This window comes from Myripristis murdjan, chromosome 21 (assembly GCF_902150065.1).
Source record: "Myripristis murdjan chromosome 21, fMyrMur1.1, whole genome shotgun sequence".
NCBI lineage: Eukaryota > Metazoa > Chordata > Actinopteri > Holocentriformes > Holocentridae > Myripristis > Myripristis murdjan.
The window spans coordinates 33,542,386-33,558,401 of record NC_044000.1 but is presented as its reverse complement, the minus strand read 5'-3'; the positions used below and the strand labels follow the sequence as shown (position 1 = coordinate 33,558,401).

Below are 16,016 nucleotides of genomic sequence, written 5' to 3'. Positions count from 1 at the left end.
GTGCCAATAAATTTGTCCAGTCCATTTTTGGAGTTTTGTGTAAAATGATGTCAAATTTAACTTTTTTCTTCCACTTTTTTGTGTTGTTCCAATACACATAAAGGAAATAAACATGTGCATACTAAAAAACATTTGTAATTGCAACAATTTCTGGGAGAAATGGTGTATTTTCTGGAAAAATTCCAGGGGTGCCAATACTTTGGTCCATGACTGTACATGCACATACATACGTAATACAAAACCAAATCAGTTCAGCAGCAGCATCTTGTGTTTTTGATATGATCAGATCTCCCATTTATTTATGGCATTTATGATAAATAAACATGTTTATCTAGATAAATATGATTATCTAAAAGTAGAGGCTAGAATACAGGCTTATTATTTAAACAAATATTTTTATTTGGCCATAGCAGCTGTTGTCTGGCCTCCAGTCAATTTTTTGGTTGAGGAGACAAAAACTGACACCATAAACATTGTGTTTATAAACAGAAATGTTGCATATAATAAAATAGTAATAAAATAATGGATAAAGACACTGTGAGCCAGATGACGGAGAATTATTTGAGTAAAGCGATTTCTGCTGGCCTACAGGTACATTTCTTATTATCTGCTGGTTCATGTAGTCACTCATTAAAGTTTACACATGAAATAAACCTTAAAAAATGCATCATGCTTAGATTAATAGCAATAACACATAAACACAGATGGTAATAAATAATGATAAAAGTAATTTAAAGTAAGCACAATATTTACAACAATGCGCAAATGAAACAACACAGGCCTTTCTTCATTTTGTTGATCTTAGAACAGCTCCAGGCTTCGCAGAGGAGGCAGCAACATCCATGCTGCTGTGAGAAAAACCGTTTGGATGCTCCTATGAAGTCCAGCTGCTGCTCTGCCTGCTTGCTCCACATGGAGGCTGTGTTTGGAGGAGCCTTTGAAATATTTACAAATGGGACAGTCTAGTCATGCCACTGTGATGCAATCAGCCTTCAAATGCAGCCTTGGAAGGCTGTAGCCCCTGAATTGGGATAATCAGCACAACTCAGGACAGGTGTGGAACTGGGAAACAAGACTGGCACAGAGAGGCCACAGGAAAATACACCAAAACACAAGGAGAACACAGCATGAACAGAACTCAGAGAACAAAGTCCACAGAGTCCAAAGGGCAAAGTGTAGCCTTTCAGAAGTAATTTCCTCCTCCCCAGGCTTTAGCTGTTTTCTCAGTGACTATTCCACTCTGCACAGAGACACCGAGGTGTCGTCGTGCCACAGCCTGAATCCCGGGTAGACAGGCTCGCTGAAGCTCGTCTGGAAGGTGTACAGGTGGCTCAGTGTGTTTGACGACACGCTGTAGAAGGACAAAGTGCCCGCTGGCCAGTCAAGATACACCCCGACTCTGCTGGAGATCAGGGACGGTGGAGTTATGGGGTCACCTTTTCTTTTGTGCCAGGCGTTGTAGCTGCCATCGTAAATGCGGAGGCTCCAGGACTGGTCGTTGTATCCCAGCACGCAGTCATTGCCCTCTCCTTTCCTGCTTATTCCTTTGTAGCAAACGCCGAGTCCAGCAGACGTTCCGGTCCATTCCACCTCCCAGTAGCAGCGTCCCGTCAGAGCCTGTCTGCACAGCATCTGGCCCCAGTTCTTAAATCTTTCCGGGTGGTCAGGGTAGGGCTGGACCTCTTTGCCCCGGGTCATCTTCTGGTTCCCGTCCGACAACAGAAGGTGCCGACACGCCGAGTCCACATCCAGTGTGAGCTCACAGGCATCTGGTGACAGAAACAACACATAACAAATATCAATATTAACATTGTTGAAATGCTTTACAACAAATTTTACTTTGATGTTTTGGCAAAATTGTTCTTGTAACTTTCCTGCCAATAAACCCTTTGAATTGAACTGAACCCAGCATTACACTGAGGTGGGTACACCCAGTAAGTATATATACTGTAAATGGTGGGTAACCATCACTTCACTAAGAAAATAAACAAAATTATAGGCCATAATTATTTGAAAGATAAAATGAACCATTTAAACATTATGTTTCAATGAGAATCTGGGATCTCAGGTGTAGAAATCAATCTATGAAACATTGCTTAGCATTTTCGAATTACCGTTTTCATAAATTTCACCTTCACACTAAAACTGTCAAAATGGATCTGTCAGTGTCTGGCTGGACAATGAAATCTGATTACACACCACTTTCCCTTCATGATTTTGAATATGCAAGAAGTTTTGAAAGACAGTGGGTGAAGGAAATGTCAAGGAGGCAAATTTATTTTTTTCAAAATGTCAAGAAATTTCAATTTAAACCTTAAAACTTTAACGTGACCCCTTTCTTATGTCATTGTAGTTTGCCCCAAAAGCAAACAAAGGTGAATTCAGCTCCTCTCAAGGATAAGTTTGAGATTTAGTTTTAAAAAAGAAGAGCAATTTGTACACTTACATTTTTTCAAGCCAGACTTTAACCAGCACTCTGCGTCATGGTCGACACTGTGATCAAAAGCACATGTAGTTATTATCAAAGTCACCGACTTGTCTCCCACTGTTGATAAGATAATCTTTAATGTCCACTGATAAAAACTGGACCTGCAGAGTGCAGGCTGCAGCGACAGATGTGGTTCCAGAGTGAAAGGTGTTCACCATTTTAGCTGAGTTTTTGCATTTGGTATGACAGACTTTTTGTAAATGTTCAGGGCTACTGCAGTAGCTCTATAGCACCACCTGAGGGCAGTTTTATGAATTCTTTAAAAAGGGGATGAACTGGATCAGCCATAATTTCTTTCACTTGCATATTATATTATACACATCCTAGTTGTCTCTGCTCTTTCGTAATAATTTTATTGGCCATACTTATAATTCTGGACAGTCTTTTTTTTGTTCTTAACCCCAGGTGTCCACACCATGTGCACCTGTTGTAATTCTTCTGGCACAGCCCCACTCCTTCCTGTTCCACATCATACAACTGACAAATATTGTATTTGAGATCATACATCAACTCTGCCGTCACAAACAGAGGCAAATAAATTAAAATGCCAAAGAATCCCTACACTCACATATCTTTTTATTGTGCTCCATTTTACCTGAGTTTCTTGAGTTTAAAGCGTGGATCGTCGAGTTGGGTGGCGAGCAGCCTCACTCCGCAGGCTCCTGGGTGGTTGTAGGTCAGGTCCAGCTCTGCCAGGTGAGACGGGTTTGACTGCAGAGCAGCAGCTAGAGAAGCACAGCCGGCCTCGGTGATCCCACAAAAAGACAACCTGAAAACAATGACAGGCCAAACCAATAACTGTAGTAATTTAGCTTTATGGATGGCACCATCTAAAGCCATACCCAATAGTGTTTGTGACCACTAGAGGTGCTGTAGTTCGCACCTGGAAAACAGGGTTTATATCACATTCATATATACATATTACAATGCAACTTTCAAAATATTCTAAAAAAAAAAAAAAAAAAAAAAAGCTTTGCAGATGTCCTCTGAGGTAGGAAATAGATTCAGTATGTTAACTAGTCCTAAGGGACACATAATGTTGTTTTAACTGAAAACAAAACAAAGTAGTTTTACTTGTGATAATGAAGAAACCTACATGAGTACCTTTTTTAATAACACAAGTTTTAAAAATGCAAATACCACTGATACTGCTGCTGCTGTTAGTACTATCAGTTTTTTTTACGTGTTTACACACTTTCAATGGGTTAGGACCAGCCTATGTTGCGAACTCTTTGTCGTTTTATAATCCTTCACAGCCTCTTGGTTCTTCTGCTGCTGTTTTTTTTTTTTTTTTTAGACACAAACTATCACATAAATAAGATAATCGTCAGCAAAACCTTTTTTGATTGTTCACCAAAATTATGGAATTCCCCTCCTAAGGCTATAAGAGATGCAACAAGCTCTGTGAACATTTTTAAACCACAATTTAAAACTTATTTAGCATTGCTATGAACTGTCAATGCTTCCTTTGTTTTATTCTTTTATTCTGTTGTGTACATATTTTATTGTTTTTATATCCTCTTTTGTTTTACCTTTTACTGTTTCTATTACTTAATTTGTTTTATCTCCATATCTTATTGGCATTTGTTTTTTCTGCCCCTGTTGTTTGGTGTTTTCAATTTTCTTTGTTTTATCACACAGTATTTGCACTTGTTTTAAATTGCCTGTTTTAGTGTTTGTTTGTTTGTGAAGCACTTTGAGCTACACCCCTTGTATGAAAGGTGCTATGTCATTAAAGAATTGTTATTATTGTCTGCAGCCCTCAGAGGACTAACTTGAGTTTCTCCAGTTTGCAGTTGGCACTTGCTATTCCAGTCGACAGTATCTTGATTCCAGCGTCTTGCAGGTCGTTGTCACTCAGGTCCAGTTCCCTGAGCTGGGAACCAGCAGAGCTCAGAGTCTGGGCCAAAACTTGACAACATCTCTCTGTCAGATTGCAGCCACTCAACCTGCAAGAATGTTAGAAAAAAATAATCAAGTTTAATGCAATATATCAGCCTCTTGTTGGCAGGTTTGTAAGAGTCTGGGCACTCACTGAGCAGTTCTGGAGGCTTTAATTACTGGTATGAGCCGAAGAAGACCCTCATCTGATCTTGAGTACTTCTTTAGGTCAAACACATCCAGATCACCCTCTGAAGTCAGCAGCACAAAGACCAGAGCTGACCACTGTGCAGGCGACAGCTTGGACTCTGGGAGGTTTCCTGACTTCAGGTAGCTTTGGATTTCCTCTACAAGAGAACGGTCGTTGAGCTCGTTCAGACAGTAAAACAGATTGATGCACCTTTCTGGAGAAGGGATGTGTCTTATCCGATCTTTGATGTACACAATTGTTTCATCTGTTGCAGCCTGTGAGTTGTTCCCTCTCTGTTTCAGAAGGCCGCGAACCAGAGTGCGATGGGACTGCACAGAGAGACCGAGAAGGAAGCGTAAGAAGAGGTCCAAGTGTCCGTTTTCACTGGCCAGGGCTTTGTCTACAGCACGTCTGTACAATGCAGTTTGTGGGTGTTGGACAGGTGCCTGTTCGGTGGTCAGGTGGACTTTGTTGTCTTCATGGCCAACCATGACATTGGCATTGGTGTGGTTGAATGTGTGCAACACATACAGAGCAGCAAGGAACTCCTGGATGCTAAGGTGCACAAAGCAGAAGACCTTATCTTGGAAAGGCCCGCACTCTTCCTTGAAGATCTGCGTGCAAACACCTGAGTACATAGACGCTTCTTTGATGTCAATTCCACACTCTTGCAGGTCTTCCTCGTAGAAAATTATCTTGCCTTTTTCCAGCTGATCGTAGGCCAGCCTCCCAAGCTTAAGGATCACCTCTTGGTCCGTGTTTATTTGAAGATCTGCACCAACTCCATCCACAGGACCACGGCTGTACTTCTCCTGCTTTGCCAGAATGTTGAAGGTCAGGAAGTGGGCGTACATTTGGGTCAGAGTTTTGGGAATCTCTCCACCGTCTGACTGAGTTAACAGCTTCTCCAGGACAGTGCAGGAGATCCAGCTGAAGACCGGGATGTGGCACATAATGAAAAGGCTCCTTGATCGCTTTACATGATCGATTATCTTGCCTGCCAGGGTCTCATCACAGATCTTTTTTTGTATATACTCTTCCTTCTGTGGGTCACTGAAGCCACGAATCTCAGTGATGCGGTGCACGCATACTGCTGGGATCTGATTGGCTGCTGCTGGTCGGGAGGTGATCCACACCTGAGCTGAAGGAAGCAGCTTTCCAATAATCAGATTTGTCAGCAGCACATCCACTGAGCGTGGCAAAGCAACATCACACAGGATCTCATTGTTTTTGAAGTCCAGAGGAAGCCGGCATTCATCCAGGCCATCGAAGATGAACAAAACTGAAGATGAAAAAAAACGGGAGAGGTCTGACATTCCTTTTGTTACCTGGAAGAAGTGGTTGAGAAATTCAGTCAAGCTTAAAATCTTTCCCTTCATCAAATTTAGCTCTCGGAACGGGAGTGAAAATATCAGTTGGATGCGATGATTGGTTTTCCCTTCAGCCCAGTCCAGTGCAAATTTCTGAGTACACACCGTTTTTCCGATCCCTGCGACGCCCTTTGTAAGGACAGTCCGCACATGTGTCTGCTGGCCAGGCAGGGGCTCAAATATGTCGTCACATTTGATCGATCTCTCCTGACTTCTGAGTCTTCTGGACGCTGCCTCGATCTGCCTGACCTCATGTTCAGTGTTGATCTCACTGCTGCCTCCCTCTACGATGTGTAGCTCTGTGTAGATCTTATTGAGCAGCGTTGGGTTTCCTTGCTTGGCAATACCTTCGAACACATTCTCAAATCTTGCTTTTAGATTGGACTTCAGCTTGTTTTGGCACACAACAAGCTCTCCTAAATGACCTGAGAAAGCAGAAAGAAGGGCATCAGCAGGGCATAACAACTCGTGCTTATCAGAAGTAGTTATTATGTGTGTCAGTTCAGAGATTGTAGAACAACTTCTAGTGAAACTTTATGAGTCAACACCATAACAATAGGCTGGTTATGGTTTTCAAGATTCAAGATTCAAGATTTTTATTGTGATTTTTGCTATGCATTTGCATACACAAGAGAACGAAATTTCAGTGTCTAACTCATAAATCATTGAAACATTGAATCTAATGACTGGAGTCATTAGATCAACTCTATGAAAAGCTAAACCGGTTTTGCACCAACATTTGTATTCTTGTAAAACTTTATTGATATTGGTATCAGCCATTATGGAAAGGTATCAGATGTAGAGTTCTCATATTCTGCCCGAACCCGACCCGACCCGACCCAACATTTTCAGGTCGGGTCGGGTCGGGCCTAAAATTGACGTGAATTGGGCGGGTCGGGTCGGGCTTCGGGTTCTGTGGGGGATTTCTTTTTTTTTTTTTTTTTTAAATAAAAAAATAGAATTGTGTGTTCTGTTATTGATTATGACGTTTCATTTTTATGTGACTGGTGGAGAGAGTGAGAGACTGGATTGGATTTGGAGGCTAAACTTTCAGTGACAGACAGACAACCAGCTGTGCGAGCGCAGCGCAAACAAGTGAGAGAGAGTTGCAGCAGCATCCCGCTGTGCTGGCAGACTCGGCAGCAGGGACAGTTTCTGCTATGGGCAGTGCAACTGCCCAGGGCGCAATCTACTTGGGGGCGCACGAGAAAAAAAAAAAAAAAGTTTTCTAGACTACCGTATTGACCCGCACATGCCGCGGCACCATCAGTCGGTATCAGGCGGGCCAGCCGCGGCACCATCAGCCCTGGTGCCGCGGCCGACCGGCTCTGCTAAATAATGGCGAATTTGGCGATTTTTTTTTTTTTTTTTCCCTCTGGCTTTATCGGGCTGTCGGGCCTAAAGTTCGGCCAATTAGTCGGGTCGGGTCGGGTCGGGTCGGGCCTTGGGCTGGCCCAGTCGGGCCCGGGTCGGGTCGGGTCTTAATTTTCAGGCCCGATGAGAACTCTAACCAGATGGCAGTATTGTCATTAAAACACCGTAGCATTCCATTTCTAGTAATAATGTTTTAATTGTAAACTAAATGAATCATTTAACCTGTCAGTAAATTTTTCACAGTTGATAGTCACGTACTTTTCTCCAGTGAGTCGGCGAGTGCCGTCTGGTTCATCTGTCTCAGAAAGTGCAGAACAACCTTCAGGATTCCCTCTGTGGCATCCGCAGTTTCCGTTTCCTTTGCTGTCTTATGTTGCTTTTGCCTCTCCGCTGCCTCCTGGATGTCCGGACTCAGGTCGATCCTGATTCTCTTCAGCTCGCTCCTCACGAAAGCAATAACCAAATCCTCAAGAGCCTTGCAGGATGACGAAGGGAAAACAAAGACCGGGTGATATTTCAGGTGGGTCCGTCATGGTGTTTGACTCTCATTCAGACCAATTTACGAGCGCTGCAGTATAATAAGTCAGTTCAAACATTACAAAAAACCAGTCGTGAAAAGGTCAAGCAGAAGACATATTATGCCTTGAAAATGTGCTACCCTTTTCTTGATTTATCACTCTTGATTCCCACTGTTTTATCTCTAGAGGAAAAAGCGTTTCTTCTCCCCAGCTCTTAATCTTTCCTGAAAGTTGCTCATATATGATTTATTGTAGAAAGCTTGTGACAACCTGAACCGTGCATTTCTTAACATCAGTGACTTGTAATGTTGTTGAACTGAAGCTCAGTCTGAGTCAGTCTGGGCGGGACCATCAGCTAAATACTTAAAATGTATTTTTCATGCTTATTTGTCAGCAAGGCAATGACTAGAACTAGCTTTTCTATCCAGTATTTTACAATCTTTAATTTTCCAAACATGCTTTAAGAGTAAATCACTGGTTAGAATCCAAATGACTTTCTGTCAGTCCTGCTCTCACAACATAACACTATTCACTGTACTTCTGCAGGAAACATGCTCAGATAGACTTTATTGTACATTTATGTTTTATCTAATTAAAAACAATGAAAAAACAACGACAAAGTTGCACACTAATCTCCTTTCATTTTAAACAATTTTTTGGACTATTTCATGTTGGTGGTCCAGCATATAGTTTATGCTTCAGGTAAAGTACGGGTCAAGTTTGATCAGACCTAAAGCCCCACCTTGAATATCAGGTCTTGGTCAGGCTGGACAGCAGGAGCCTCTGAGCTGTCCTCTTGGTGTCTGTGGACAGAGGTTGATAAGAAATGAAATAAGAAGTTCAGTTAAATTTGATTTAATCAGTTACCCAGCTGATCTGGGACAGAATCATTATCCGTGACTTTGTTTTGGATCCTTACTGATCGAATCGACATGAAGCTTCTTTTCTGAAGTGGCGAGGTGGATCCATGGACCAGCTGCTTTTTGCAGAGTCACAGGTCACTGCAGACGAGGCCTGACGCTCCTGACAAAGCCTCCTGGAAAACAAAAATACCTCTGAGCCACCTGTTTCAAAATGTTTCTGAACCACCTGTTTCAAAATGTTTCTGAACTTCCTGTTTCAATTCTCCAGGTTCGCAGTGTTTCTGGTTTACTCACTTCACATGTCTTCTCTTATAGTATTTAATTTTTTTTATCTTGCACTCTGAACTACACATTTACTTTTTATCTTTATGTCCCGGCCAAACTTCCTGTTTCAACAGGAAATACATCAAATCGAGACAGTAAGAGTCCATCTCATGGGCTCTTTAAGGACCGGGACTCGGTTTGTGATGTTTTTGTCTTTGTTTTGCGCTCCATGTCTCCGTCACTTCAGGGAGCTTTTGTCCCGTGATTATCCCAAACACCTTTCTCGGCCTTTTATGTGAATGTGGCCTGTAGTGAAATTTGAAATATTGTGTTTTTTCTACATCATTAGCTGTAGTTATTGATAAACTGATTTGAATTAGGATTCCTGTTTCTGACTGTCAAGGATTTTGACTTATTGTTGTACGGCTCATATAAATAATCAGAAATAATGTGCGGTGATAGAGCAGGTGGTTGTTGCTGTTATTGATGAATGTAGCTGGAGAGATATTGTGCTTGGATGGGTTTATATTGATTTCAGTTTCTTATGGTTTTTTCTAAAGTGATGTTGGCGCTGGGTGCAGTCGTGTTGATAGATGAAGGATTGTTATAGTAAGAAATTACATTTACTCACATCACTGTAATTAAGTGGCTTTTTGTGTGCTTTTGTGTTTTTTCTTAAAGTCACTAATTTCACTTTTCCTTCAGTCCATTTTTCTTAAATCAGATCCATTACAGAGAACAGCTGATCAGTGACAGACAAATGTGGAACCTTTCACAATAAAAGCTCAGTGAGCAAAGATGAGGAAAAGAGCCTGCTTCTTCTTTGCTGGCTTTACTTTTTGTCATTTCCAAATTTCACAATAAAAGCTGCACCATGAAAAACAAAATTCAGTAGAAAAAAAATGAATGTTTGAAGTTTTTGTTTGGGTTTAGAGATCATCCCTAAATCAGACGGACATGCGGAGCAAAACAACTCTGAATTATTATCCCATCACTTTTATGGTTGCACTGAAAAATGATAAATGATAAAAGATGATAACACTGAATGACAGTCCACATGATCCACAGGAGATGCTACCCAGAGGAACCGAACCAGTGGACGCCCAGAGGTGAAGATGGTGTCCAACATCTGGTCTCAGTCTGGGGAAGTCGGGAAAAGGGTTATTACACCCAAAATGTTGGGGTATTCCTTTAAAAAGACAGCGTCACTAGCCAGCAGTATTTGATTCGTTTGAAAAGTCAACACATTGTCGACCGGGGCTGACTTGAGATTTTTTAGACTTTTAAAGCGTGCCATAACGGGAAAGAAGGTTAAGGAAGGCTGCTTTAAAAGATAAACTTCAAACAAGTCGCTGTCGTGAAATGACACATCAACACATCGAGCATTTTAACTCTGCTCTACTCCATCGCCTCCATCTCTGTTCATCACCGTGCGTGTGTGTGTGTGGTTTTGTAGCACAGGAAGTAATGTTGAGCTACACACACACCTTGGCCTGGTGGTGGTTTGTCCTCTGCTGAAGAGGAGTGGATGCTCCTTGGAGTGTGTGCTCCCGTCCGAGCGGCAGGAAGGCGACGACGCTCTCCTCCTTTTGAATTTTCTGGAACGAATCAGAGAGTCACACCCTCTGGCTGCTGATCCTGTTTCTGCAGCTCAACCATGACAAGCCCATGAGCGCACACACACACACACACGCACACACACACACCTGTCTCTGTCTCACTGGCTCTCTCTCTCTCTCTCTCTACACACACACACACACACACACACACAGCACACAGAATCAAGCCCTCCTGAAAAACACACACAGGTGCTTACTCATAAAAAGACAAAAACCACAGAAACATCCCTGGATACACACACACACACACACACACACACACACACACACACACACACACACACACACACTGAACTCACAGGCACACCCACTGATACACACTGCACACCTACACACACACAGAAACACACACTCAAATGCACACAAACACACATAGTACACAGATACATAATCATTCTCTCTCTCTCTCTCTCTCTCTCTCTCTCTCACACACACACACACACACACACACACATACACACTTACCCTGTGGTGTCATCATCAGTCTCTTGTTCTCCCGTGTGTTTCCTGTCCTCTCTCTCTCTCTTCACACTCATTGTCAGTGTCTCTCGCTCTGGACAGGAGAAAGATCACTTCAGCATAAACAGTGTCATGTTTGTTTGTTTGTTTGTTTGTTTTGTGTTTATGCTGATGTTTGGATGCTGCAGAGCTGGACGCAAAGCGTGTGATTTATGAATAAAAGCCACATTTCTGACTTGTGTCACATCAGGAGAGTCACACAAAATGAAATAATAGAAAGATAAAATTGATTAACATTAACATTAAGGCTAAGTGCACACTGATGTTGTCTTCCTCTGAAAACAGAGTGTGTGAATACACTCTCCGGAGCAGAAGAGTGTGAAGGTTCAATAGTGGGGTGTAATATTGACAGCTGTCTGTAGGTGCTTGTCTGCACAGTCTGTTGCTATCTCACTTCACGTTTTGATTTGAACCTTGTGTCTGAATGGACTGTTCACATCACTCTGCCCACTGCCAGCTGCTGTTCTTAACAGGGGTTCATTGTTTTGTGTATGTTTATGTGTACTGGATGTTTTATGTGTATTGGACTTCCTGGCTGTAAATCAATTTCCCTAAAGGGACAATAAAGATAACTTTGAACTTTGAACTTTTTGAGGTGGTGGTTTGGTGACATGTGATGTGTGATGTCAGCGTGTCATGTGATCCCTGCTGGAGCCAAAACCATCCGCATGCTGCATGTTAAAGACCAAGTTTGTCAGCAGAAATGTGTGTTCACACTCCTCTGCTGCAGGTGGAGGTGTGTGTGTGTGTGTGTGTGCCGGTCTGCCGGTTGCCGTGCTGCTGCTCGAATGTTGTTAAAAAAACAACAATAACAACAACAACAAAAACCACAAGACCAACTGGAAACAGCTGCTTCATGTCAACAATATTAGTGGAACTGAGAGATTTGCTGGAAAAAAAAAAGCACAATATTCAGGAGTGGACGGGACTTCCTGTTTGTTTGAACAGAGCTCTGGTTACGAGCCGGTGGGCGGGGCCTATTTGCACATTCATAGACTGCGCATTTGTAATTAGGGCTAGCTTTAGAGTTACATTTAAGGCACTAAGGGCTGTCTTTTCATGAGAAAAAACTTCTCCATATGTAATACTGATGGACAGAGATCATTTTTAGGGGCTTAATAAATGACGGCAGGGCGAGTTTCAAACTTTGTGAAACTCAAACATGAACAGGTAATGATTTGCCCCGGAAATGACATTTTCACATTTCTCCAGATTAGCATGGCTGAAGGGGAAAGCTGTGTCATTTCACCGAGGAGCCGATCCCCCTCACTCACTGTGGCCAGCAGCTGTAATAATGTGATAATAAAGTAAATAGTTGACCCGTGACCGACTTCTCCACAAACTGTCATGCAAATACTGAAACACAGACAGACAGACAGACAGGGAGACAGACAGGCAGCCTGGAGGGAACCCCCCCACCACAATGAGCACCTAAATGAACAAGCTGCCGCTTCAGAGTTTCCTGCGGCGACACTGAATATCACATTACAGCTGTGCCTTGTCCTGAACTGACCCGGTTTAGGAAAAGACCCCTCCCACACACACACACACACACACACACACACACACACACACACACACACACACACACACACACACACACACACACACACACACACACACACACACACACACCACCCCCTCTCTTTTTCCACGACTCGTTCAGTCACTGAGACGTTTTCTCAGCTCTGACCTTCAACCTGCTTGCTGTTGCTCCCTCATCCTGTTTGTTATCTCCAAATTACAGCGGCCTGTTGCTGCTGTTATCAGCCGCTCAGCTAAAAAAAAAAACAAACATTATGGCACACGCCGGCTTCTGCAGCGCTCTGTGTCTCTGAAAACACTGCAAACACTGAGGAGTAAGGTCACATGACTGTAGAATATGTTTGGGCCTGTATTTCACACAGTTACTATGAAATCTAATGTCGAATATTAAAACTCGAGGGTTGTGAATCTTTATAAGGGAAAACACTGAACAGGAAGCTGAAGCTAACACACATGAACAGAGTCTAATGTTTTGTTTTTAACTGATGTGGTGACAGTGTACTAAAGCTGTGTTCACATGAGCCTGCAGCAGCTTTAAGACCTCCATCCTAAAGAAGGCAGTGATTACTCCTCAGGTGTAACAGCTGTCTGAGAGAAAATGGGAGGATATTGTCTTACCTGACAGTTTGTTCAGCCTCTTAACTCGTCGGACTCCCTGGAGCCACTCATGTGTTGCTGTGAGCGCAGGACGTGTTGAGTCATCTGAGGTTTTACTTTTCAGTTTCACTTTCAAATTAAAGAGACAGGACCGTGCTAACAGAACACACACACACACACACACACACACACACACTGCACGCCCTGTCCTGTCACTGCAGCTGTGGCCTGTATTTTACTGTGACACACACGTTTTTCTCCAGCTTCAGTGTTTTATCATCAGAACATACACTGTGCTTGTAATGACTCAATAAACACTCCATAGGAGGGAAGTTCCAGACAGAGTTCAGGTTAACCCCTTGAACTCTGACTGTCTCTTATCTTTCCCTCTTTTTAGCTGTAAATAAATTCCCTCATACATTTCCCTGGGACGTGTTTGGGATGTAAAGTTCAGTGGGTTTGAACAAAGCCTGGCCGTGCTGTGATGATGAAGCTGAGGAGGTTTAAATTGGGCCCAAATTTCAAGCCCCACTCAACCTTTGCCTTTGTCTCTGCCTGAGCCCAGCTGCAGCCTGAACACACTTTAATTAGACACTAGAACCTGACACTGACCCACATTAACCAGTGTTTTCCTCTCATAACCCTGCAGGCTGTGAGGCGGCCTGACAGACCAGAGGAGACCAGTCTTACTCCCAGAGAAACATCAGCATGTGTGAGCTGGTCTTGATGTGCTATAACCAGCAGGCGTGCGTGGCTCCTGGCTCTGGGAGACGCTCAGCTCAGCCCGAGGCGCAGGACGAGCCTCGCGGTCCGACCACACACTGCTGACGTGCCCCTGAGCAACGTTTAACCCCCAGCCTCACCAGCAGCAGAGGCCTGTGGTTCTGAATCTGTGTAAGAGCCTGAGGTTACAGCCAAACGAAGCTGAAGAGTGTGTGCACTCTGCCAACTTTTCCTTCCAAGGCACAGCTGACATCAGGCCACGAGGCGACTTTTCATTTCCTGTCAACACCACAACACACCTGCGTGGCCCCGCCCCCTCCTCCTGACCAGCAAATCAGATCGCTTCATCAACACAGGACAGGTGGGAGGCCGAGCAGCTGCTTGTTTGCAAATCAACTTTTCACAAACTAAGGAAAACAGTGCTGTCCATTCTTCAGTTTCTGGAATTAGTTTTGTAAAGGTTTCACTGTAGATACTCAAACTAAAACATGAGTATCACTGAAATTGGACAATATATGGAGCTGATGTGGCTGTAAAGAGAGAATATAATCCATACAGACATGACACAGTTATTGTTATATATTGTTATTGTTATTATTATTGTTATTATTATTATTATTATTATTAGCATTACTATTACTGTTATTATTGTGTTTTTGTTTGGGATTTTTTCACATTTGTGTTTTTGTAATCACAAGTCAGATTGTCTGTTTTTTGATGTTTGACTTTTGAAATACTTTGACATATTTTGAACAAATTACTCATGAAAATATAAGTCTCATTTCTAATTGGTTTCGCTCACCGGTGATGTGTACGTATGGGTAAAAGACAAAAAAAAAAAAAAAAAAGACATTTTCAGGGAGGAATGTTTCACGTAATGTTCACATTTATGTATGAGTTGTTATTTTTACTCAGGACATAATGCGATCAAAAGAATGACCACAAAAGTGTAGCCTACAATAAATATCATCCCTGTTTTTTAAGTTTCGTGGTTGAGTTCTGAAACACAGACCACAGAGCCAGCTGAGCGCCCCGGTTCACTCACGTTCCCCTCGACCATCTTTCCTGCGTTTTCTCTGCAGAAAACCACATTTAGCAGCCATTCAGGTTCGGGCTGATTGTCATCTTCTTGAAAAGCGTGTGAGTGTGTTCGGGGACGAGACGGTGCCGCTGCCAGCCAATCACATCGTCTCGAGCGGACCCAGGCTTTCGTCGAGGTCATTGTGCGCATGATTCGGTAAACACATCAATCAAGGCATCGCCATGGCAACTCTGAGCCTTGACCCGTCGTCAGAGCAGAACATCAACACTTCAGAGTCAGAGCTGGGAGATTGCATCGTGCGCTTTTGATGCCAACCTCAATATCTTCCTCCAGTAATAAAAAAAAAAGGCACAAAGCTGTTTAGTCACAATGAGAATCAAAGTGCAATAAACGCACAGAAATTTGTGTCGGTGGGATTGGCTCAGGGATGAAATGAGACATGCGGCTCATCCTGGTGTCTGGGCCGCGGCGGGTGTCCTGATGTCACCCCGGCACAGATAAACAACATGAAAATGGATGTTCAAATGTCACGTCGCATGAAAGCAGCCTCTCAAGCGGCGTGAGTTCTGAGAGGGGTTTCATCACAAAAGAGTCGGGGAAATGCTGCAATACTTTCAGAGGCGGGAGCGATCAGCAACACAGATCTGGGAGTCTAATTCGTCGAGTGTGACGGCGGAAGGCGGCGTGGAGGCAGACAGCCGCCGTTCCATGTTCAGCCTGAGGGCCGAGGATCAAACGGGGCTTTATTATCACCACGCACATACACGTCAGTTTAATGCATCTGCATAATAGAAGAGCAGGGCCGGCCCAAGCTAAAGTTGCATCTCCTTCTGTTTCTTCAGTCATGTTTTCCTGTTTATTATCTCACTCATTCATTTATTCATTCATGATTTTATTTTGTGGTACTCACTCCTCCTCTTGCTTAGTTTCACCTGTGTTTGTGGATAAAACTGGTAGCAATTATGTATTTTTTTTTTTACTGTTTTTTTTTTTTTTACCGTTAATAAATGTAAAATGACTGAA

The 16,016-nt window shown here is 43.0% G+C and overlaps 1 protein-coding gene across 2 annotated transcripts; it reads right to left on the bottom strand.

Moving 5' to 3' along the window:
- Nucleotides 1-408: 408 nt before the first annotated feature.
- Nucleotides 409-13,324, bottom strand: LOC115380280 (NLR family CARD domain-containing protein 3-like). 2 transcript variants are annotated; one of them, XM_030081378.1, is made up of 12 exons: nt 13,250-13,324; nt 11,033-11,120; nt 10,436-10,546; nt 8,741-8,857; nt 8,564-8,624; nt 7,562-7,778; nt 4,524-6,354; nt 4,264-4,437; nt 3,084-3,257; nt 2,447-2,493; nt 464-1,769; nt 409-425 (listed from the first exon to the last, which is right to left on the bottom strand). In XM_030081378.1, exons 2-11 carry the CDS (start codon nt 11,101-11,103, stop codon nt 1,231-1,233), a joined length of 3,342 nt encoding a protein of 1,113 aa, XP_029937238.1. In that variant the 5' UTR covers nt 11,104-11,120; nt 13,250-13,324; the 3' UTR covers nt 409-425; nt 464-1,230. The 2 variants fall into 2 exon arrangements, with proteins under 2 accessions (XP_029937238.1, XP_029937239.1); XM_030081379.1 differs by having other exon boundaries at nt 11,033-11,114; nt 13,250-13,264.
- Between the last annotated feature and the right edge of the window lie 2,692 nt (nt 13,325-16,016).